Genomic DNA, 23777 nt, shown 5'->3' on the forward strand with positions numbered 1-23777 from the left:
TGGCATCCAATATGTTGCATTACCGCCACCTACTAGACTCAAGTACAATTCCCGTATACTTTGCTCCCGTCGGCTACTGTAAAGCTAGGTCTAATTTCATTGTAAATGTACTCTTGTGAATATGAAATGTGGCCAAAAGAATAATGAAATTAATTACATTAAATTGTTTACAATTATTTCTATCGTGGGTAAATAATCCAAGCAGTACATCTCTCCATAATAGGGTAAAATCTTAATAAATATGTTCAACTATAAATCTACTGATGTCTTGCCAACCGAGTTAAAGTTGGTTTCATATTCACACATTCGGAAATTCAACAGACATTCGCCAAAATCCATTTAAAATGGTAAAAAAAAAACAATAACTAATTAATTGATTGTCACAGAAACATAAAAATAGATATGGTTTATTCTATAAATGTCTAGTATACTTTTACAACCTTTGTTTTGAATACAAATTCCAATAAAAAGGTTCACTCTTGGTTTTCCTTATCGCCACTGTGGAATGTCCATGTGGTTGTCTTGGTCCTCTTGATCCATCCCCCTGTCTTCTTTGTTAGTCAGGCCTGACCCCTTCATCACGTAGCTTATTCCTGTAATGTCATTTAATATGACTGAAGATGCAGAATTTTATGCCAGGCCCCTTCTGATAGGGTATAACAGACTCGTTAGAACTTTGACCACACACCCTCAAGACAGACTACATGTCCTCTATCAAATCAAGACTGGAATTTTTACTCAAAACAAAGGTTGTAAAAGTATGCTAGACATTTACAGAATGAATCACACCTAGTTTGATGTTTCTGTGACAAACTGTGAATTAGTTATTGATTTATACAGCTTTAAATGGCATTTTCAACTTTTTATGTATTTCCATCAAATCAAAACTGGAATTTTTATTCAAAACAAAGGTTGTAAAAGTATGCTAGACATTTATAGAATAAACCATATCTATTTTACGTTTCTGTGACAATCAATCAATCAATTAGTTATTGATTTTTACCATTTTAAAATTACTTTTGGCGAATGTCTGATGAATGTCTGTTGAATGTCCGAATGTGTAATGTGTGAAAATAAAACCAACTTTATCTCGGTGTCTTACCGCAGATACAGCGCCAAAAAAGATGCAACGGTGTTTCTGGGTGGTCGTTTCAAAAAGGTACAATTTGAATGTATGCCTTTTTTCCAACTTCTTCATATAGTGGTTTTCAGGATAATATTTATGAATAATTTTAAAATCAACTTTTTTAATAAGTAGGTATGTGTGAGGCAACATCCAATCCCTTTGAAGGCACACTATTTATATATTTTGTTTGTGTGAAACCACACTTTCTGCGCTGTTATTCAAATAATTCGTTTTTTTTTGTATAATATAAGCTTCTGTCTTAAGCATCCTAAATAAAGCAACGACTCAACGCTGCGCCACGGAGTTTTGATAAAAACAGTGGTGAAAAAAACCGTCAATCTGATAATCACACGCTGCTATTTATTGCTGACCAGCATTGTGAACAGATAATGGAGCTCCGTGTAATGAACCGTTTTCCGGGACAATTCGGTGAAAGCCCTGAAGCTTTCAGAAAACCTTTGCAGTACAAACCAACCGTACGCTGTATGTGGACTGACGCATTGATCACACCGAAAGCATCATTACACAAAATGGTACACAGCATCATCTGGATGTGTGCAAGCGAATTAACCGATGCATTTGATTTTGCTCTCCTGAAGCGCGCTGGTGCATGGTGGATTTTGGGATCTTGGTCCAATGGAAAGAGTCACAATGCGAGAGGTAGAGGCGATGGATCACTCTCCCTACCCGGTCCAGGACGACCTGAATCAAGTGCGCCCCACTCAATTACGGCAGAGCACAACCTCTCCCTCAATGTGATCAAGACAAAGATGATTGTGGACTACAGGACAAGGAGGAACGAGCACGCCCCCATTCTCATCGACTGGACTGTAGAGGAGCAGGTTGAGAGCTTCAAGTTCCTTGGTGTCCACATCACCAACAAACTATCATGGTCCAAACACACCAAGACAGTCATGAAGAGGGCACGACAAAGCCTATTCCCCTTAAGGAGACTGAAAAGGTTTGGCATGGGTCCTCAGATCCTCAAAGTTATACAGCTGCACCATAGAGAGCATCCCGACTGGTTGCATCACCACCTGTTATGGCCACTGCTCGGCCTCCGACTGCAAGGCACTACAGAGGGTAGTGCATATGGCCCAGTACATCACTGGGGCCGAGCTTCCTGACATCCAGGACCTCTATACCAGGCGGTGTCAGAGGAAGGTCCTAAAAATGGTCAAAAAGACTCCAGCCACCCCAGTCATAGACTGTTCTCTCTGCTACCGCACCGCATGGTACCGGAGCACCAAGTCTAGGTCCAAAAGGCTTCTTAACATTTTCTACCACCAAGCCATGACTCCTGAACAGCTAATCAAATGGCTACCCATACTATTTGCATTGTCCCCCCTCCCCCACTTTTACACTGCTGCTACTCTCTGTTTATTATCTATAAATAGTCACTTTAACTCTAACTACATGTACATATTACCTCAATTACCTTGAAAACCTGTGCCCCCTCACATTGACTCTGTACCGGGAGCCCCTGTATATAGCCTCACTGCTGTTATTTTACTGCTGCTCTTTAATTATGTTTTTAGTTTTTAACTTAACACACATTTTCCTTAAAACTGCATTGTTGGTTAAGGGCTTGCAAGTAAGCATTTCACTGTAAGGTCTACTCTTGTTTTATTCGGCGCAAGTGACAAATAACATTTGATTTGAGCCCCACTCACTGCAGCTAGGTGGCAGTATTTAATTTTTTTTCCAAGCAAAATAACGCCTAGACAATTGCTGTAGGTACTTCCGGTGGCAACTACAGCGAAGAAGAAATCGTTAATTCGGGGTTGGTTGTTGTTGTGCTCCTAGGTTTTTATCATTGATATTAAGCAACAACAAAAAACACCTCGACACTAACCGTTTCAGGATTCCAATTGCATCTTCCTGCAACGTTTGCGAAACACCTTTTGACACTGGGATTTGTAGCTAGCCAGCTAAGTTAGCCACGTCATTAATTAGTTAGCTAACGCTAGCTACAATTGCTAGCTCTAGTACACCGTTTGGCGCTGGTAGAATGGCGGAGGAGGAAGACGAAACCGTTTTTGACGAGGATTTGGATGACGGGGCGGGTGGAGCCGATGGGAGCCACGGCAAGCGAAAACGGTTGTTTTCTAAAGAGCTTCGGTGTATGATGTATGGGTTTGGAGACGACCAGAATCCCTACACTGAATCAGTGGACATCCTGGAGGACCTTGTGATCGAGTTTGTCACGGAGATGACACACAAAGCCATGTCCATCGGACGCCAGGGCCGTGTCCAGGTGGAAGACATTGTTTTCCTCATCCGGAAAGATCCAAGGAAGTTTGCCAGAGTGAAGGACCTCTTGACGATGAACGAGGAGTTGAAGAGAGCCCGCAAGGCCTTTGATGAAGCAAACTATGGTTCTTAGGTCCTGTGGTTGTAGAGGGATATGGGCTTCAACGTGATTTTTTCTTTTTTTCTTTCGCATTGTCCGTGCTGTTTATTCTGCTTTGATTATTTGACATGTTTTTATAAGGATCTAACGTTTATTTTGTAGCAGATGTGGCCGTAGAGATGTTAATTGACCATCCACTTGTGACTTCAGATATGTTTGTGCTCATGTCAAATGCCTTCTATACATATCTTTGTCAAAATCATCTTTGTGTGGCTTTCTGGCAGACTAGATGAAATGTTGCTGCCTTTCAGTTGGGACAGTGGATTGACAAATTATTTGTGAACATGTGCAATCTAATAGCATAGACAAATAACAGGATGGCAGGTAGCCGAGCGTTTTGCTGTTTCTAATACCCGAGCTGACACTGAATAAACGGTCTGTGTCCTTGAACAAGGCACTTAACCCTATTTTGTTTTAGGGGGGCTGCCTACTATGGCTGACCCATTTCACTGCACCTATCTGGTGTATAACTTTTTTTTTTTTAAATAATAGAATGTTCTCATTAAAGTCTCAATGTCTGCTGAAGGATATTGCTTTGCAGTATCAATCATGTCATGTGAGCTAACTTTGCTCTTATGTGAGGATTGTCCCATTTATCACTAAGGATGGGCGTAGTGACATTGTGAAATGAATACAGTAACACACCTTTTGACATGGTCTTCCATCCTTTACTGAGAATGTTCAGGACATGGGCCTAGCCCAGAGGGGAGGTCAATGTAGACTTTATATGAATCCATGGATGGGTTTTGGTTCCGGAACCATTTAACTTGCTCCTACACCTTTAGACAGTGGATATATAGTGTTATCATTGAATAAACAATTCTGTTTGCAAATGAATGCACATGGTCCTAATAAAAGAGCAGGACTGAGTGTATCTTCTGGCCTGGAGCCCTCCCTGGGTGCACCTTTTGTTTTACCCAAGAACTACACAGCTGATTCAACTCATCAAGCTTTGATTATTTGAATCAGCTGTGTAGTGCTAGGGCAAAAATCAAAAGGCGCACCCCTGGGGGGAAGGACCAACTTTAGGAAACCTTGCCTTTAACCCACTATCAGTACTCTATTTTAATAGGGACTCCTTTGGCTACTTAGTTTGCATAATCAACATTTTTAAAACTTGCCTGGATTTCCCCCTGATTTTATATATGTATTTTGCAGTGAGTAAGTAGGCCTAGCTTTACTGCTTTCTAATCTGGCTGGTTATTATGGTCCAAAACAGTAACAACGGCATCAAAGACAAAATGGACGTATGAATCAAAGAAAATGAAAAACATTTTGATATTCCTCAATAATAGGCTACAGACCAACTTCCAGTGAGCATGTGTTTATTAATTTCTTCTTTCAAACAATGTTATTACAGTGATGTGATTACTGTTGACATTGGTCTAAGCAGCAATCACAAGCTGCCCATGAGAGTACTTCCTGACTAAGCTCCCAGCTTCAGGCTGTTGTGCTGAGTGCCTATGATGCACTGAGCCATTCTGTGGAGTTGCAGTTAATTTCACATCCCGGCCTTGCCCACCTGATTTGGGAAACGGCAGCAAGCAGCTTGGCGTCATAATCACAAGCAGGAAGGGCTCAAAAGCTCTGGTAACCTCCACCAGGTGCCTGTCGAACAGGTCTAGTTGTTTCGAGGTGGATGAACGGAGGCAATGGACCAGATGGGGGGGAGGGGGGTTGGAGTGGGTCAATAGAGGATCAGAATAGGTCAGCAGGGGTCAAAGGAAGGAGGAATGTCCATGAGTCTCCGTTTTACTGCACATTTTCCATCATCTTGAGGAATTCTGAAAAATAATCCATTATGAACAAAACATTTAAATCTGTTTCAGGGTCAATTAAAAAGTCCCGTCAGTATCCATTATGAAAATGCTGGTCATATATAGGCCATTTGGCCAGTCAGCACCACAATTATTATTGTCAAAGGCATCATCCCTATGTCATACCGTCAAAGTCCAGCATGCCATCAGCGTTCTTGTCTCCATCCTTCAACAGCTCATCAATTTCCTCCTCTGAGATTTGTTCGCCAGAGCTGCGGATGATGATGGCGAACTCTTCTCTGTCGATATAGCCGTCGGCATTCCTGCATAAGTAACACATTGGAAGGAGTTTAAACAGCCTTTCGACATCATTTGAAAGCTGATTGTAATTGCACACATGTAAACGGTAACCCCTTCTCCCCACAAGCCTGTAACGTACTTGTCGAAGACACGGAAACATTCCGCTAACTCTCCCTCGGACTTGCCGGCCTGGTCCTCCTTTAGGAGTCTCACCATCATGACCAAGAACTCCTCGAAGTCGATGGTTCCGCTACCTGAGGTGAAGGGCCAGATTATGTATCACGCTCGAATAAAACAACTATAGACAATGTAAACAGGTTCTTATGAAACACTGGTCACCTGAGCACAACACGGGCATTGGTTACCCCAAAAGAAGCCCAATTACGCGCCAAAATGTAAGCGTCCCATTTAGGTTTATATACACACACACATTCATGTAGGCTAACAGTCTATTTTAGATTCAGCAGTTTCTCACCATCCTCATCGACCTCCTCAATGATTTCATCCAACTCCTCTCTTGTCGGATTCTGGCCCAACATCCTCATGACCTGACCCAATTCCTTGGTGCTGATGTCACCGCCACCGTCGGTGTCAAACATGTCGAAGGCAGCCTTGAACTCTGGAATGATTAGGTCATAAGTATCGGGAAACGAATTATTATATTCATTAGACCTGACATAAATTATCGGCAACATGGGTTTGCTACGGGCCTACTCACCGTTAAGCATCTCCTCGCTCAAGTATGAGCGGGCCTCCTGTTGCGCGTCAGTCTAGAGGGAAAAACAGCGCCACATGTGTCAAGTCATTGTAGTGACCATCTCTCCAAGACAACATTTATATATTTTTTTTAGGGCAACAGTTATTGTCTATTAGCATTAGTGCGTTTGTATTGACAGTCACATGTGCCCTGCCCAAAAGGTGTAGGTTAGGCCTACTGACAGCTCTTAAGCCAAGTGAAAATGTGCCATGCTATTTATGGCTCAACACATTACACCCCCCCCGTATATGGCCATACTGATATACAATCCGATGGAATTTGTCGCATCAGCACAATCCGCAGCTTTGCTGTCGGACTCCCTTTTAGGTTGTGTGCCTGACAAGTACCCATATCTACCCTGCGCCCACACAACTTTCATGTTCCAGATATAGATAGATAAATATCTACTTCGCAATTGTAAATGAGAACTTGTTCTCAACTTGCCTACCTGGTTAAATACAGGTGAAGTAAAATAAATAAATATAATAACAATCACGAAATTGCTTAACCAAAAATATACACACACACATATATATATATATATATATATATATATATTATATATATATATATATACACACACACTATTTTTGGTTAAGCAATTTCGTGATTGTTATTATCAAGATGATTGAGAAATCATGAGCTAAGCAAATTACTGTACTATTTCAGATGATTTATACCTTATATATATTGAGACAATACATTGTTGAAATTATTCTCAAATAAATAATTTCAAAATTAGGCTAATTTAATCTTAATTGCCCTACTTTCTTTGCCCGTCCAAATTTAACATTGCACATTTAACCTATACAAACTCGCTATTTATCATGTTTTTATTCGTGTAATTGGTTGCGTGTGTTCAAGTCATTGTTCTTACCATGGTTGCGAATTAGCTTTCCCCTAAATATCCACGGAAATATAGCCCAAAGGAGTGGTCGATCCGCGTGCACCTCAACAGAAAGACTAGACGTCAAGTGAGTTTAGACACACTTTAAACCGGTCACCTAAGACACGCCCACTGATGCTCACAGGACTCCAGATTTAGAATCTTGAACTTTTTAGGGTTCTGAGGCCCCCCACAAGCCAATAAAAGTGGAGAGAGGTGGTCTTGAATCTGCAAACATTTAATTGATGGGGTAAACTTAGCTATTAGGACATTTTGGGAAGTTTTCAGGTACATGTCACTATTGAAAGGCACACAACATGTCTGGGCATTGAAGTAAGACTTTTTATAAGTATGGATCTACCAGTTGTTTCTTCTGATTGTAAGTCAAGTGTCAAACTCATTCCACGAAGGGCTGAGTGTTTGCTGGTTTTCGCTCTTCCCTTGTACTTGATTGATGAATTAAGGTCACTAATTATTAAATAACTCCCTTCACCTGGTTGTCTAGGTCTTAATTGAAAGGAAAAAACAAAAACCAGCAGAGACTAGACCCCCCAGGCAATGAGTTTGACACCCCTGTTGTAAGTGCAGCAGGTTTGAGGTACCTGAATAGAACAGTATGCCTATGTATTCCCTGTCAGACACAATGTTTTTGCTCATCAACCTAAACAAATTCCCTCTCCGGCTCCACTCTCAAAGTTGAAACATGTTTTGCAGATTTCCAGAAGGGAATGAAGCCAGCCCTTTTAAGCAATCTCTGAAAATATTACATTCTTAAACAAGGTGTAGCTTATGTCCAAGCATGCACTTGTGATTTCAAGCAAATATGGTGATTGCTGTTACCATACTTTAAACCAAGGTAGGCCTCTGCATTGCTGATAAAGAAGGGTGGGCCCAGAGTGGGTTATGACTGTGGGATGGCGTTTCCTTCTGTGCGTGAAACCCTACCCGGTGGAAAAGCAGAAGCTGGAAGCTGGCAGTGCTATGCCCTGAATAGCAGACGGTTTATGGTTGTATGGGGACAGGACGGAGACAGAGCACGCCCTTAATCACAGTATCGTATCCAATAAACAGGCCAACCACTCAATATTTGACTCTCCTTGTATGGTGGTGGTTTCCTGAGCAGAGATAATAAGGCCTGATGTCTTAGAGGGAGGAGGAGCGGTGGGATACTGGGGTATTATGGGGAAGAAGGGGGTGGGATGTTGTTAGTGGTGGTGGCGAGGGGGGGGGGGGTATAATGGCTATATACTCAGGGAGCAGAGGATATCCACCAAAATAAGGATTTGGTGGGGTGCTGCTACTACACATTACAAACCTCTAGGTTCTTATTCCAGACATCTTCAAGATACGCTGTTGCATCCGGCAGCGGTGTCAGAGCTCTTGGGGATGGCATCTTACAATACAGATATGGTATTTGTAACCTCTTCATGGAGACAGAGCAGTGTCAGAGCATTCTTGTCACTGTTAACTGCTGCAATCTCTTTCTTTGATCATCATGGATGACATCTCTCAAGAGATGAAAAGATCATTGATTTTGCAAGTTGCATTAGCTACTCAATTAGAAGCTTCTGAAAGTTTTCTTCATCTGTACTGTCTTTTTTATTTTGGTTAACTGTTTTTGACTTTGCATGCTTCTTAACCTAATGTTGTATGCCTATTTCTCTTTCATCCATTTTCATGAATCTTTCAAGATTCATCACATGAAAAACTACAACAAAGGACCTCAGAAGGATTAGGCAGAGCCAATCAGGATGACCGTTTTTTTTCTTCTGTGGACTTTGGAACAAAGGTGTTTTCAGAAACCAAGGACATTGACTAGTGGGAATAGTTATTATATGGGAATAGGAGAGGGGAGGAGAACGTGGAATATACGGGGTGAGGGAGGGCTAGGATACCTGAAATATTGCAGTCATAAGTCAGGGTGGGGGAGAGTGGCAAGGGAAGGCAGGTGGGGGCTAGGATACCTGAGATGTTGCAGTCATAAGTCAGGGTGGGGGAGAGTGGAAAGGGATGGGAGTAGTAGTAGCTGTGGTGGGGGGAGGGGGAGTGGTACTGGAGCATTCTGTTTCATTAGGGTAGGGCTGATAGTGTTGCATTATGAGAGAAACGGTAGAGTGGAGTGATACAGAAGAGCAGACAATGATCCAGTCTACTGGATCAACATGACAACAAGGAGATGGAAACATATGTTAAAGATGAAAGCAGATTTATTTTGAAAGTACTCTGTACAGGGTTGAGGCGCAAGAGGGAAGAGACGCAGAAAGGAGAGGAGCCAGGGGTGAGACACGGAAAGGAGAGGGGTGAGACGCGGAAAGGAGAGGGGCGAGACAAAAAGGGAGGAGACGCAAAGGAGCCAGGGGCGAGACGCAGAGAGGAGAGAGGAGAGGGGCGAGATGCAGAGAGGAGAGGGGCGAGGGGAGAGACGGCGAGGGGAGAGGGGCGAGAGGAGAGACACAGAAGGGCGAAGGGAGAGACGGCGAGGGGCCAGAGGGGTGTAGCATTTCTTGAGAGGGAGCAGGTGTAAAGAGACAGCTGGGTGGGAAGTGTTAGGTTGCGGGGAGCGGAAAGACCCTTCGTCTTAAAAGGGTTGGACGTATATTTATAGCCACAGAGTCAACATGACTGAGATCGGCAGCATTGAGGAGGGGGTAAATAACCTTAAGTTATTGTCTTTTCTCAAACCCTATTTTAACTTTACTGTAGTGTTTTGGGGTAGAATCATTACTGTAGTTGTTTTGGGCAGACTCCTTACTATATCTATATATCTATATATCTATCTATATATATCTCTATACCCTATGTATATGATCGGGCAGGGGCGCTGCCATGGGTGGGCTTGGGAGGGCATAGGCCCACCCACTGGGGAACCAGGCCCAGCCAATCAGAATGAGTTTTCCCCCACAAAAGGGCTTTCTTATAGACATAAATACTCCTCAGTTTCCTCAGCTGTCCGGTTGGCTGGTCTCAGACGATGCCACAGGGGAAGAAGCCGATGTGGAGGTCCTGGGTTTATGGTAGAGAAATTAACATTAAATTCTCTGGCAACAGCTCTGGTGGACATTTCATATTCCTGCAGTCAGCATGCCAATTGCACACTCCCTCAAAACTGATGACAAATACAGGCATTGTGTGACAAAACCCATTTTAGAGTGGCCTTTTATTGTCCCAGCACAAGGTGCAGCTGTGTTTATTTAACAAAGCAAGTCAGTTAAGAACAAATTCTTATTTTCATTGTTGGCCTGGGAACAGTGGGTTAACTGCCTTGTTCAGGGGCAGAATGACAGATTTCTACCTTGTCAGCTCAGGGATTCGATCCAGCAACCTTTCGGTTACTGGCCCAACGCTCTAACCACTATGCTACCAGCCGCCCTGTGTAATGAGCATGCTCTTTAATCAGCTTCTTGATATGCCACCCCTGTCAGGTGGATGGATTATCTTGGTAGAGGAGAAATGCTCACTAACAGGGATGTAAACAAATTTGTGCACAAAATTTGAGAGAAATTAAGCTTTTTGTGCATATGGAAAATCTCTGGGATTTTTTATTTCAGGTCATGAAACATGGGACCAACACTTTCCATGTTGCATTTATATTTTTGTTCAGTATATATTCTGGACTTTAACTATTTTTTAAAATATTTCTTAATTTTTTAATATTTTTGAAACTTTTTGTTTAGTCTGTATTTTTTATTGTATTGCTAGATATTACTGATATTAACACAAGCATTTCATTGCACCTGCAATAACATCTGCAAATCTGTGTATGCCACCAATAAACTTTGATTTGATTTGTAGTGTTTTTGGGTAGGCTCTTTACTGTAAGTAGTTGGGAAGACTCAAAAAGAAAATGTGGCTTAAATTTTGTATTTGATTTTCCATTCAGTTGTTCTTTTCTTCAAGCAGGAGAAGTGACAAATGGAAAGGGTCACAAAGGAATGTTGGTCTTGTTACTGTACATTCTCCATCATTTTCAGAAATTCTGGAACACAGAAAAAAGGGGTTCATTGGATCCTCTCCCACCAACTACTACTGAGAATACTTTTCTCCCGATCCACCCCCCTTTCTGTGTGATAGGAAAACACCTTACTGTATCATCAAACCACAACCTTTTACCCCAAGCACAATATATAGTATCCCCCTATAACCCTGTATGTGTCCAGTCACCAGAGGACCGATGTTATATGAGCCCTTTCATGTTAATGTTTATGTCATGTGGATGTGGTACTTCCGTGATCCCAGACCGCAACGTTGTATTCTGTTGTGAATATTTGTTGTAGAGAAACCCAGAACAGCGGGAGTTGAGTTTAGTCAAGACTTGTGGTCATTAATATTAATTAAAGAAATAAACTTGCCTACAGAAATTACCATAGTTTAAACAGTCAACTGTGTGTGTGTGTGTGTGTGTGTGTGTGTGCATTCCAGTCTATTTTTACCCACAGACAGTGCACCCAAATTGCCCCTGTTAATCCCAAACCAATCACTAGTCAAAGTTTCTATGCTATCGTTTACCATTGAATATTAGTCATCTACAAGTTTATGTTCAGTTGGCACAACACATGAATGTGAATGATATTTACATTGCAGCAAATTAAGCCTGTGTGTGTGGGAGTGTGTGTCTTACCATCAAAATCAAGCCTGTTGTCTTTGTTTAGGTCTGCGTCTGTCATTAGCTCGGTACATTCCTCCTCTGTGACTGGCTCTCCAGTGGCGGCCAAGATGTCATTTAACTCCTCACGGTCAATAAAACCGTCGCCATTTCTGTTGTATTGGGCAGAGGATAGATCAGTTGAGATACATTCGAATAATGTAACACATAGCTGCTGTATTTGTCATTAGAGCTTCCGAACGAGGCTGGGTCCTGTGAGTATCCATCCACCAGATACCGTATGGTATCCCTGGTTGGTTATGGTGAACCACGGGTGAGAAACCTCTGTGTCATGTCAATAAGGAGGAGACTCCAGGAGTTATGATTCAGGGGACGACATACTTGTCGAAAATACGGAAGACCTCTGATAACTCTTCCTCGGACTTCCCGGCCTGGTCCTCCTTCAGGAGCCTCACCATCATGACCAAGAACTCCTCGAAGTCGATGCTGCCGCTACCTGGTGTTGGGAGGAGGGGAAGACAGCCAGGGGCTCATGAGATGAAGCAGGGACGTGGGATGTATGAATAATAGGAGAAATACCATGGCCAGACATTTGAATGATCTCCTGACATTTGACCCAGTCAGTTAGTTTACCATCCTCATCGACCTCCTCGATGATCAGGGCCAACTCCTCTCTGGTTGGGTTCTGGCCCAACATCCTCATCACCTGACCCAACTCCCTGGTGCTGATGTCACCGCCACCGTCACTGTCGAACAGGTTGAAGGCAGCCTGGAACTCTGGAGGGGAGAGTCGGTGTTTACTGAGAGAAATTCTCACCTGTTGGCCTTAATGTGCTCTTGGTACAATCAGAGCATTTTAAAGTGACACATTTTGTTGACATTGGGAGTATGACTATGACTACATAAACACGACCCAAATAGCTGAATGTCAAGTGATACACACAGCATGGTTGTGAATCATGTATCTCAATAAAATTAGGAACAAGCATACATATGGATAGGCTATTTATTACACACGTGGCTTACCGGCAATCATATCCTCGCTCAGGAAGGAGCGGGCATCACTCTGTGTTTCAGTAGGCTAGAGGGGGAGGATAGGGGAAGTTGGATTCATATATATGTTTTCTCTCATGTACTAGCTCACTGTGCCTGTGGTGTTATATAATTCTATATATATATATTAAAATAAACCTTTCTGAGAAGATTAATACAAGTACTGTAGAGCAGGGTTGGAGTCAATTCCAATTGAAGGTAGTCAATTCAATAAGTTATTTGAATTTAAACTTTAAAAATGGAAATACTTTTTAAATCGTTTTTTGGAAGTAATTTAAAACAGATTGCCCTTTTTTTCAATTATTGAATTGGAATTTCAGTTTACTTCCTGAATTGACTGCCTTCAATTCTAATTGACTGCAACTGTGCCGTAGATCTGTCATTGAAGAGAGCATGTAGGATTCAGACCACAGTCTGGACACCCTATAGCTGCAGGCAGATGATATCACACTGCATGGGATGGGTCATTTAGTAAAAAATACTTTATTTATCTAGTCAAGTCAGTTAAGAACACATTTTTATTTACAATGAATGGCCTACACCGGCCAAACCCAGACGACGCTGGACCAATTGTGCGCCGCCCAATCACAGCCGGTTGTGATACAGCCTGGATTCAAACCAGGGTGTCTGTAGTGACGCCTCTAGCACTGAGATGCGGTGCCTTAAACCACTGTGCAACTTATTTCCCCCCATAAATCTGTCATCACCTCCACCTACCTACCATTGACTGGCAGCAACTCCTCACACATCTACATCAAGCTAAATGACCAGCAACATTATGACAATTTAACAAAATATTAAATGTTCACAAACTTTCCACTTTTAGCACCTTATTTTCATTTAGCATTTCAGTCTAGAACAAATGACCCATAAACAGAACCAACAGTTCTGCACATATTTGTACAGGTTCATGGTAGAAAATAAGAATCTAAAAACATTATTTATTTCCTTTACATGTCATTAATGAACGTATTGTATAACTTTTAAAAAGCAGCAGAAAAGCAATATAGATTATTTCCAGGAAAAGTAATGAAGGAATATAGGACTGTCTGTCTGTCTTTGCTCCTTGAACCATATGGGTTCAACAGCAAACAATATGACAGCTACTTAATACACCTCCAGGGAGAGTTGATAGTTAATCACTGCCATGTCCCACCAGTCTGCCCCTACACTGATTCATTCATCCTCTTTAACAACTCCCTTCACTCTGAGCAGCCCCCCCCCCCCCCCCCCCCCCCGCAAACCAATCCCTCACATTCATTATCCTGCCTCCCTCTGGCATGTCAAAAGATAATGCCAGAGTCATTACTAGTGTCTATGTCTACACTGTGACACATAGACATAGATATGCTGGCCATCCACCTGTCAATCACTCACTTTGTCACTATCAATCACTTTGTCACCGTGTTCTGTCTAGCCAGCACCACTGTCTCAGTAACCTTTGGTGACCATGGTGGCCTTGGAAAAACCTTAACAACGGCATACACTACCACGTGAATTGAAGTACATACAGTCGATATTATACCGCATGATGTTTGCTCTATGGTACATGCAACTTAATATCACTCATACAAGCAAATAGAAAAATAAAAAAATAAAAAACAAATTGATAAAAAGGCAAGATCTTGGTGTGTGGGCTACAAGAACAAAACTAGAGCCTTAAACGGTCAAATCAGTAGCTCTCTTTACGTAAATTGTTTGGTCTAGCTGTACTCCACTGCTGGGCCAGCTGGTGTGTGTGTGTGCGTGTGCGTGTGTGTGTGTGTGTTGTTTGATCACAGGCAGGACTAGTCCATTTTCAAATCAATCAGTAAAATCCATCTTCAGCAATTCCACTCTATTCCCCACAATGAACAAAATATCAGCAAAAAATCCCACATCATCTGTCGAAAAAAATCAGAATGAGCGAAACAATCCTAAAACATCTGTTCATTAAAGATTCCTATCTTCGTTCGCTCTCGGTTTCTCCCTCTACTGACTCTTACCATGGTGACTGTCTCCGCTGCAACAGACAACAGAGAGAAAGCTGGAAGTCCAGGGATAGAGTGGCTTTCTGATACACCGTTGATAGACACAGTACTATGACTACCCAATAAGTACCCCTTATCTAGGTAACTTTTGTCTGAATATGATCAGGATTGGGCAAGAAGCCCTTCGCCTGGACTAGCATCAACCAATCGTCTTGCTGCTTACTTTGCAATGCCACAAAACCTCCACCTCACTCATACTCCCCCCCTCTCCTTAAGCTCCCTCCATATTTAGCTAAAGGACAAGAGTAGCAGTCTCAATGACATTTACTATGGCAAGTGTTCAATTGACCATCTAACAGCAGATGGACACTGTCTGTCACACACACACACACACACACACACACACACACACACACACACACACACACACACACACACACACACACACACACACACACACACACACACACACACACACACACACACAAGCATGTACATACACACATACACATGCACTAGCCTTGGGTTGTATGTGGGATGGGCTGGACATGAGGGGGAAGGATTTTATGTCTTCACTCAGTCTGCACTCTTCACTATACTCACGGCCTTGGGACTTGTGACATCTGTAAACGACATGCACATGAAGTTATGATCTCTCATCGCACAACGGTGCCATCAAATCAACTATCCCACCGATCTCTTTTTCTCCTCATTGAGAAACGCCAAAACGCAGACAGATCATAGGTCTCAACAAGGATATCAAACCCATCTAATTATACAAGAACATAGAAGTCAACAACTACTTTTTGAAGACTTTTATATCTTGATATTTTAAATTTAACTGTAGATATCAGTTTCGTGTCTGTGTGTTTGTGTTCTATCTTTCTCTCGCTGCTTGCTCTTTGGCTGTTCTTACAGACCAATCACAAGGAGTGACCTTGTCAGCCACTAATCTCCCGATCCACTTCATTGGCTCTCCATGCCCGATCAGGTTTCTCTCATAGTAATCCTTCAAGATCTTGAGTTTCGTTGGCTTTGCAAATATACAGTATCTGTTCCCAAGGCCCATTGGTGTGTGTTATAGACTGGCAATCGTAATCAGACTTACGACTTATATATATGAATAAAAATTTGCTAAGTGTCAAGAATCAGCATGACCCTCATCAAGTATTTCCAACTTCTTGGAAGATTTTTAAATCACTCAGCCCCAAAATGTCTTCATGTTTTCACCATCATTGTAAAGCCCAAGCTTTATTTTTGCTCTGACAAAGTCATTTCAGAACATTATTATTTATATCATGTGATTAGTGATTAATTTACATCTGCACCTGATTTTAAGGTCAAACCTGTTATGTGAACTGACAATTCCTTTAAAAAATATATTTTACAAAAGAAAAATTGAACATCTACTAGTCAAATCATAGTGTAAAAGCAGCTGAGCTGGTTGTACTCTTTTTGGACATTTTCTGGTGTTTTGTGGTGGAAAACTTAGTGTGTCAAGCATAACACGTCAACCCTGTTACCCATAGATAGCTAGGCTAGAAGTGTTTTAACAGTTACATTTTGTTTGTTAATCTTGTGTATCGCCATGGGGATGTGTGAAACTTACTCCTCAGCCTGAAGTGTCCCCACTTACGCCAGCGAATAGCCAGTGAATAGCTAGCTTTTTGCTTGGCACGGACTGGTAAGGTTCTTCAGGAAGGCGGTCACGTCTGCTAGCAAGGCAGAGGTCCTGAGTTCGCGGCAGGTATGGCCGAATCGGGAGGAAATGGTACTCGCTAAGCAAGCTTCCATTCCCCCGTCACAAGGGGATTTATGGCTGATTTAAGATGAAAACCTCAACCCTGTTACGGTCAACCCGGTTACTTTAATGACACTTCATTGGCACTGACAATTGTCTTTTTTTTGACCCCTTGAGATCGGATTTCTTTATTTTTATTAAGTTGAACGAGCTCTTTAAAAATGTTTTTTTACAATGTTGCATTACAAAATGTACTTTATTTCATGGAATGACCCAGGCATCTATTACTGTCTCTTTAGATGTCATGACTTCCTGTAAACAGACCGATGCAGAGCACACTGTCAAACAGAGAAACACAGTGGGAAGTGAGGGACAAATCCGATCCACCTGTCAGATCAATTTCAGTGATGACATGTGACACAGACTAGCATTCATTAAAAAATAAAACAGTTTTCTGTAGTTGTTCATGGGATACTGCAAGATTATGTCCACATCATCTACAAGTGACTTTGTTGAGCTTCACAATCAATGTTAAATACTTTCATATGATTTGGACATGATGTGCGAAAAATGCTAATATCGATCCCATGACTCGGAATGGGATTTGTACCACAAATGCTAAAACGTTAGCATGTGGAAACAGTGCCAGGGAAACTAAACCAAAGCATGGTCATACTTTGACGTTAAATTGCTTACAGGGTAAGGAAACCAATTTGTCATTTTGTAATTGGGTTCAGCTATCCCTTTAAGCCGTATTTTCGTTTGACATTTTTCTCAGAGTCAGATGAACTCGTGGATACCATTTCCATGTCTCTGCTTGCAGTATGAAGGACAGAAGGCTGTGTTTACACCCAAATGAGATGTTTTTTTTCTATATCCCTTTTTTTTCTTACTGTCCACACTCAGTTTTACATGTGATCCATATCTGATTTTTTGCTGTTCACACATGCCAAAAAATTGGCAAAAGATCTGAATTAAACTGCCTATGTAAACGCAACCTTACGGCCATGATTGACTGTACAGCGATACTTTGCCTAACCACGCTAGCTTTGCTCGTCATGTGGGTGCTAGCAAGCCGACAGCATGCTTGGTAGTGTGCTAGGTATGAACAACCAATCCAGTAGGGTCTGGAAGCTATGGTGAGCTTCAATTGGTCAATCACGTCATAATATTGCAACCATTTGCATAAAGCTCTTTAGTCCCACCCTGTTCACACGCCCTCGCCCATGCTGGAATCGCCCAACAATCCCCTGCCCGTTCTACCTCTCATCGCTTTCCTTCCATTGAAAATGAATAGGGTCCGATGTTTCGTCGCACAACGTCATCCCTAGCCTGTTTAGGATAGGGGGCAGTATTTTCACGTCCGGATGAAAAAACTTACCCGATTTAAACTGGTTACTACTCTTGCCCAGAAACGAGAATATGCATATTATTAGTAGATTTGGATAGAAAACACTCTGAAGTTTCTAAAACTGTTTGAATGGTGTCTGTGAGTATAACAGAACTCATATGGTAGGCAAAAACCTGAGAAAATTCCAAGCAGGAAGTGGACTGTCTGAGAATTGTAGTTCTTCTTTTGATTCTCTTTCGAATCACAGTATCTGTGGGGTTACGTTGCAATTTTTAAGGCTTCCATTGGCTGTCTAAAGCCTTCAGAAAGCAGATTGAGCCTTCTCCTGTCTCTGGGCAGAGTATAGTAGCTCAGTTTCTCAGTGGTCTGCCTGAGGACAAAGAGATTGGATATGTGCGTTCCCGCGAGCACACTGTTTTTTCTTTTCCTCCTTGAATGAATACACTATTGTCCGGTTGGAATATTATCGCTATTTTATGAGAAAATGCTTCTAAGTCTTTTTTTTTCTTTTTGTCTCGAAATGCGCTCGCGCGTTACCCTTTGGATAGTGACCTGAACGCACAAACAAAACGGAGGTATTTGGACATAACTATGGATTATTTGGAACAAAAACAACATTTCTTGTGGAAATAGCCTCATGCAAGTAAGCTTTTTACATTGGCGTGTGGTGTTCAGAACATGTATTCCCACCAAAAACTTCTGGTGAATTTACAAAATTACTCATCATAAACGTTGACAAAATACATAACAATTATTTTAAGAATTATAGATACAGAACTCCTTTATGCAATCTCTGTCAGATTTTAAAATAGCTTTTCGGCGAAAGCACATTTTTCAATATTCTGAGTACATAGCTCAGCCATCACGGCTAGCTATTTTGACACCCGCCAAGTTCGGGGCTCACTAAACTCAGAATTAGTATTAGAAAAATTGGATTTCCTTTGCTGTTCTTCGTCAGAATGCACTCCCAGGACTGCTACTTCCACAACAAATGTTGTTTTTGTTCCAAATAATCCATAGTTATGTGCAAATACCTCCGTTTTGTTCGTGCGTTCAGGTCACTATCCAAAGGGTAACACGCGAGCGCATTTCGAGACAAAAAATTTCAAAATGTTCCATTACCGTACTTAGAAGCATGTCAAATGCTGTTTAAAATCAATTTTTATGGTATTTTTCTCACAAAATAGCGATAATATTCCAACCGGACAATGCTGTATTCATTCAAAAAGGAAGAGAAAAAATGGCGAGGTCTCGTGAACGCGCATTTCCAATCTCTTAGTCACCAGGCAGTCCACTGACAAACTGTGCTCCTATTATCTGCCCAGAGACAGGAGACGCCTCAATCCGCTTTCTGAACGCTTTAGAGAGCCAATGGAAGCCTTAGAAAGTGCTACATAACCCCACGGGCATTGTAGTTTCGATAGAGAAGCAAATGGAGAATTACAAATTCGCAGACAGGCCACTTCCTGCTTGGAATTTTCTCAGGTTTTTGCCTGCCATATGAGTTCTGTTATACTCACAGACACCATTCAAACATTTTTAGAAACTTCAGAGTGTTTTCTATCCAAATCTACTAATAATATGCATATTCTCGTTTCTGGGAAAGAGTAGTAACCAGTTTAAATCGGGTATGTTTTTTATCCGGCCGTGAAAATACTGCCCCCTAGCCCAGACAGGTTAATCAGCTTCTTGATATGCCATACCTGTCAGGTGGATGGATTATCTTGGCAAAGGAGAAATGCTCACTAACCGGGATGTAAACAAATTTGTGCACAACATTTGAGAGAGATAAGCTTTTTTTGTGCGTATGGAAAATGTCTGGAATCTTTTATTTCAGCTCATGTTTCATGGGACCAACACTACACATGGTGTGTGTATAATGTTTTCAGTCTAGTACTTTAAAGTATTTTAAAAAAAAGTGATTTACATCACAAAATGAAAGCATAGTACAGAGAACCACAACTGAATTTGAGGCCAAATCTAATACTATAAAATAAGTCCTTTCTTTATTACAAGGATAAGTCAATTTGCACATGCCTTAAATGGACATAATATCCTGACATGATTCAACCACAGACATACATTACAGTAAATGTAACCACTCCATAACCTTATCCATGGCGTCAGTCAGAGTTCAGTGCAGACACAAGAGGGTCCCTGGCTGAATCCAGTAACACATTTGAACAGCCTCATCATGTAAAAAAAATCACCATCCATTAAAATAAGTCAATTTGTCCAGAAATGCTTTGTGCGTTGCATAGGAATGCCTTAATATTGGGAAAATGATCTTAATCTGTGCATGAAAGTGAAAGTCAGAAAATGGTAAATTCCACATTTGAAAGTCTTTATCTACGTTTCTATTGCTTGCGCAGTGCGGTTCAGAAGTATGCGGTATACTACTGTATAATATAGTTAGGGAAACCAAGGTCTTGGCGTACTCAATGCAGATTCTGTTATCTGTCATCACGGACTTTGAGCTACCCAAAGTGTAACAACACACCATTTTGGCTGGCCCCTAATCATCCACCCCAACTGCAGTGGCACCTCGTAAGTAGCAGTCAATCTATCTCCCCTTCCTCTCATACCAAGGAGAGCGCTCAGCTAACACATCCCCTCCTCTCTCCTTCCTCTCTCCTTCCTCTCTTCTTCCTGCTCTCTCCCTCCTCTCTTCTTCCTCTTTCCGTCCTCTCTCCTTCCTCTCTCCTTCCTCTGTTCTTCCTGCTCTCTCCCTCCTCTCTTCTTCCTCTCTCCGTCCTCTCTCCTTCCTCTCTCCTTCCTCTCATCTTCCGTCTCTCTCCCTCCTCTCTTCTTCCTCTCTCCGTCCTCTCTTCTTCCTATCTCCTTCCTCTCTTCTTCCTGCTCTCTCCTCTCTCCTTCCTCTCTCCTTCCTCTCTTCTTCCTGCTCTCTCCCTCCTCTCTTCTTCCTCTTTCCGTCCTCTCTCCTTCCTCTCTCCTTCCTCTGTTCTTCCTGCTCTCTCCCTCCTCTCTTCTTCCTCTCTCCGTCCTCTCTCCTTCCTCTCTCCTTCCTCTCTTCTTCCTGCTCTCTCCCTCCTCTCTTCTTCCTCTCTCCGTCCTCTCTTCTTCCTATCTCCTTCCTCTCTTCTTCCTGCTCTCTCCTCTCTCCCTCCTCTCTTCTTCCTCTCTCATCCCTCTCTCCTTCCTCTCTCCTTCCTCTCTCTTTCCTCCCTCCTTCCTCTCTCCCTCCTCTCTCATTCCTCTCTCTGTCCTCTCTCCCTCCTCTCTCCCTCCTCTCTCTTTCCTCTCTCCCTCCTCTCTCTTTCCTCTCTCCCTCCTCTCTCCTTCCTCTCTGCTTCCTCTCTCTGCCTCCCTTTGGACCACTGATGTCACCTCTGCTTGTCCAAATGTCTAATCTATCCTTGACAGATGGAACCAGCTGATCCCTAGGCCTTCACCCTGCCTCTGCTTCACTCTTTCTCTCCTTCCCTTAACCCCTCCCCCTCCACCTCCTCCTCTTTTCCTCACTCTATTCTTGGACATTCCCAAGAAAAGCAGCTGGAAGCTCCGCCAGTCCTGTCACATGAAGTTACAAACTAAATAAGGCTAGAGGAGGCATGTGTACTCCTCCCATCCATCCATTTCTCACGTCCCTATAGGAGACGGTTTAGTGGACTTACGCATAGACCCCCCCCCCGCAGGAGTCTCTGTTGTATTTATAAGCAGCAGGGCAAAGAGTAGGACTAGAAGTGACAATATACTGTATCAAATCCATCATTATAATGTGTGGAGGAGTTGTTTTTTGTACCTACAGCTGGGTTTCTTTCTTGTTGAGTCGCTCACCATATGTTTCTTTGCGAGAAAAGCAGATCCATGGATTGGTAGGATACGTGGATGGCTTTACAGATCAGCGTAAAGAAAATGTGTAGAATATTCTCTGTAGAGGAATACGTTTAAAAAAAAAAATCCTGAAATTCCGTTCAATATATCAGCTTTTATATAAAAAAAAATGTCATGTAACATTTGCATAACATTAATTCCAGATTTGGAAAGGATGTAAAGTGTGATGTAAAACCAGGGTAGTAGCCTACCTAACCTACCCATAACCCTCTGAGCCAACATGACCTCATCAGGGTAAGCAGACTGGGGCCAGACTGATCCCTGCATTGCAATGACTGGTCTGAGCCACCAGGGTATAGTCCCCACAGATAGTCCTGGAGACAGATAGTCCGGGTTGGTGCCCCCCCTTGGGTTGTGCCGTGGTGGAGATCTTTGTGGGCTATACTCGGCCTTGTCTCAGGATGGTAAGTTGGTGGTTGAAGTTTTCCCTCTAGTGGTGTGGGGGCTGTGCTTTGGCAAAGTGGGTGGGGTTATATCCTGCCTGTTTGGCCCTGTCCGGGGGTATTGTCGGATGGGGTCGCAGTGTCTCCCGACCCCTCTTGTCTCAGCCTCCAGTATTTATGCTGCAGTAGTTTATGTGTCGGGGGGCTAGGGTCAGTCTGTTATATCTGGAGTATTTCTCCTGTCTTATCCGGTGTCCTGTGTGAATTTAAGTATGCCCTCTCTAATTCTCTCTCTCTTTCTTTCTCTCTCTCGGAGGACCTGAGCCCTAGGACCATGCCTCGGGACTACCTGGCCTGATGACTCCTTGCAGTCCCCAGGCCACCTGGCCGTGCTGCTGCTCCAGTTTCAACTGTTCTGCCTGCGGCTATGGAACCCTGACCTGTTCACCGGACGTGCTACCTGTCCCGGACCTGCTGTTTTCAACTCTCTAGAGACAGCAGAAGCGGTAGAGATACTCTCAATGATCGGCTCTGAAAAGCCAACTGACATTTACTCCTGAGGTGCTGACCTGTTGCACCCTCGACAACTACTGTGATTATTATTATTTGATAATGCTGGTCATTTATGAACATTTGAACATCTTGGCCATGTTCTGTTATAATCTCCACCCGGCACAGCCAGAAGAGGACTGGCCACCCCTCATAGCCTGGTTCCTCTCTAGGTTTCTTCCTAGGTTTTGGCCTTTCTAGGGAGTTTTTCCTAGCCACCGTGCTTCGACACCTGCATTGCTTGGTGTTTATGTGAATTGGATCGTTCCACGAATACAGTGCCTTTTACATTCCTTTGATATGTTGAAATTGTTCACCAATACTGCATTTTAAAAGCCTGTTATGTTAAATGAAGTGCCCTTTAAAATAAACCACATGGAAAATTCTATAAATCATTTTTTTTATATGAATAAAGACTTGATAAAGTTACATAAATATGTGTGTTAAAATGTCCCACATCATGTGGGACATGGAAGTTTTGAACCCTCTTAACCCCAAAAAGTTTTCACCATCATTGTAAAGCCCTAGTAATTTTTGTTGCTTTGAAGATGATTCATTATTTTAATGTGATTAGTGATTCATTTACATTTGTCCCTCATTTTAAGGTAAACATGAACTGAACTCTTGTTTAAATATTACTATTTATTTTTTTATTCCAAAAGAAACATTGAACAAGTTTCAAGTTTTAATATCACATGCGCTTGTACGGTGAAATGCTTTTCTTGCAAACTCAAAACCCAACAATGCAGTAATCAATGACAATGTAATATTAGACAAAATACATGAGAAATAAGAAGACATATGAAGAACATAATAACTAAGTAAGTAAGAATACTATATACAGGGTCAGTTCAATATCATACTATATACAGGGTCAGTTCAATATCACACTATATACAGGGTCAGTTCAATATCACACTATATACAGGGTCAGTTCAATACCATACTATATACAGGGTCAGTTCAATATCATACTATATACAGGGTCAGTTCAATATCATACTATATACAGGGTCAGTTCAATACCATACTA

At 42.1% G+C, this 23777-nt stretch overlaps 3 protein-coding genes across 4 annotated transcripts; 1 reads left to right on the forward strand and 2 right to left on the reverse strand.

The window, feature by feature from the left end:
• Positions 1 to 2887: 2887 nt before the first annotated feature.
• On the forward strand, positions 2888 to 4191 carry LOC106566458 (transcription initiation factor TFIID subunit 13). The gene has a single exon (XM_014134513.3). It carries the CDS (start codon positions 3138 to 3140, stop codon positions 3510 to 3512), a length of 375 nt encoding a protein of 124 aa, XP_013989988.1. The 5' UTR covers positions 2888 to 3137; the 3' UTR covers positions 3513 to 4191.
• A 656-nt stretch (positions 4192 to 4847) lies between these two features.
• Positions 4848 to 7367, reverse strand: LOC106566457 (troponin C, skeletal muscle). The gene is made up of 6 exons (XM_014134512.2): positions 7231 to 7367; positions 6315 to 6366; positions 6072 to 6215; positions 5736 to 5850; positions 5483 to 5619; positions 4848 to 5323 (listed from the first exon to the last, which is right to left on the reverse strand). Exons 1-6 carry the CDS (start codon positions 7231 to 7233, stop codon positions 5292 to 5294), a joined length of 483 nt encoding a protein of 160 aa, XP_013989987.1. The 5' UTR covers positions 7234 to 7367; the 3' UTR covers positions 4848 to 5291.
• A 2636-nt stretch (positions 7368 to 10003) lies between these two features.
• On the reverse strand, positions 10004 to 15113 carry LOC106566456 (troponin C, skeletal muscle). 2 transcript variants are annotated; one of them, XM_082959843.1, is made up of 6 exons: positions 14881 to 15113; positions 12869 to 12923; positions 12476 to 12619; positions 12224 to 12338; positions 11858 to 11994; positions 10004 to 10242 (listed from the first exon to the last, which is right to left on the reverse strand). In XM_082959843.1, exons 1-6 carry the CDS (start codon positions 14881 to 14883, stop codon positions 10154 to 10156), a joined length of 543 nt encoding a protein of 180 aa, XP_082815969.1. In that variant the 5' UTR covers positions 14884 to 15113; the 3' UTR covers positions 10004 to 10153. The 2 variants fall into 2 exon arrangements, with proteins under 2 accessions (XP_082815969.1, XP_013989985.1); XM_014134510.3 differs by lacking the exon at positions 10004 to 10242 and adding an exon at positions 11085 to 11215.
• Between the last annotated feature and the right edge of the window lie 8664 nt (positions 15114 to 23777).

Source organism: Salmo salar, chromosome 13 (assembly GCF_965601325.2).
Source record: "Salmo salar chromosome 13, fSalSal1, whole genome shotgun sequence".
Taxonomy (NCBI): Eukaryota; Metazoa; Chordata; class Actinopteri; order Salmoniformes; family Salmonidae; genus Salmo; species Salmo salar.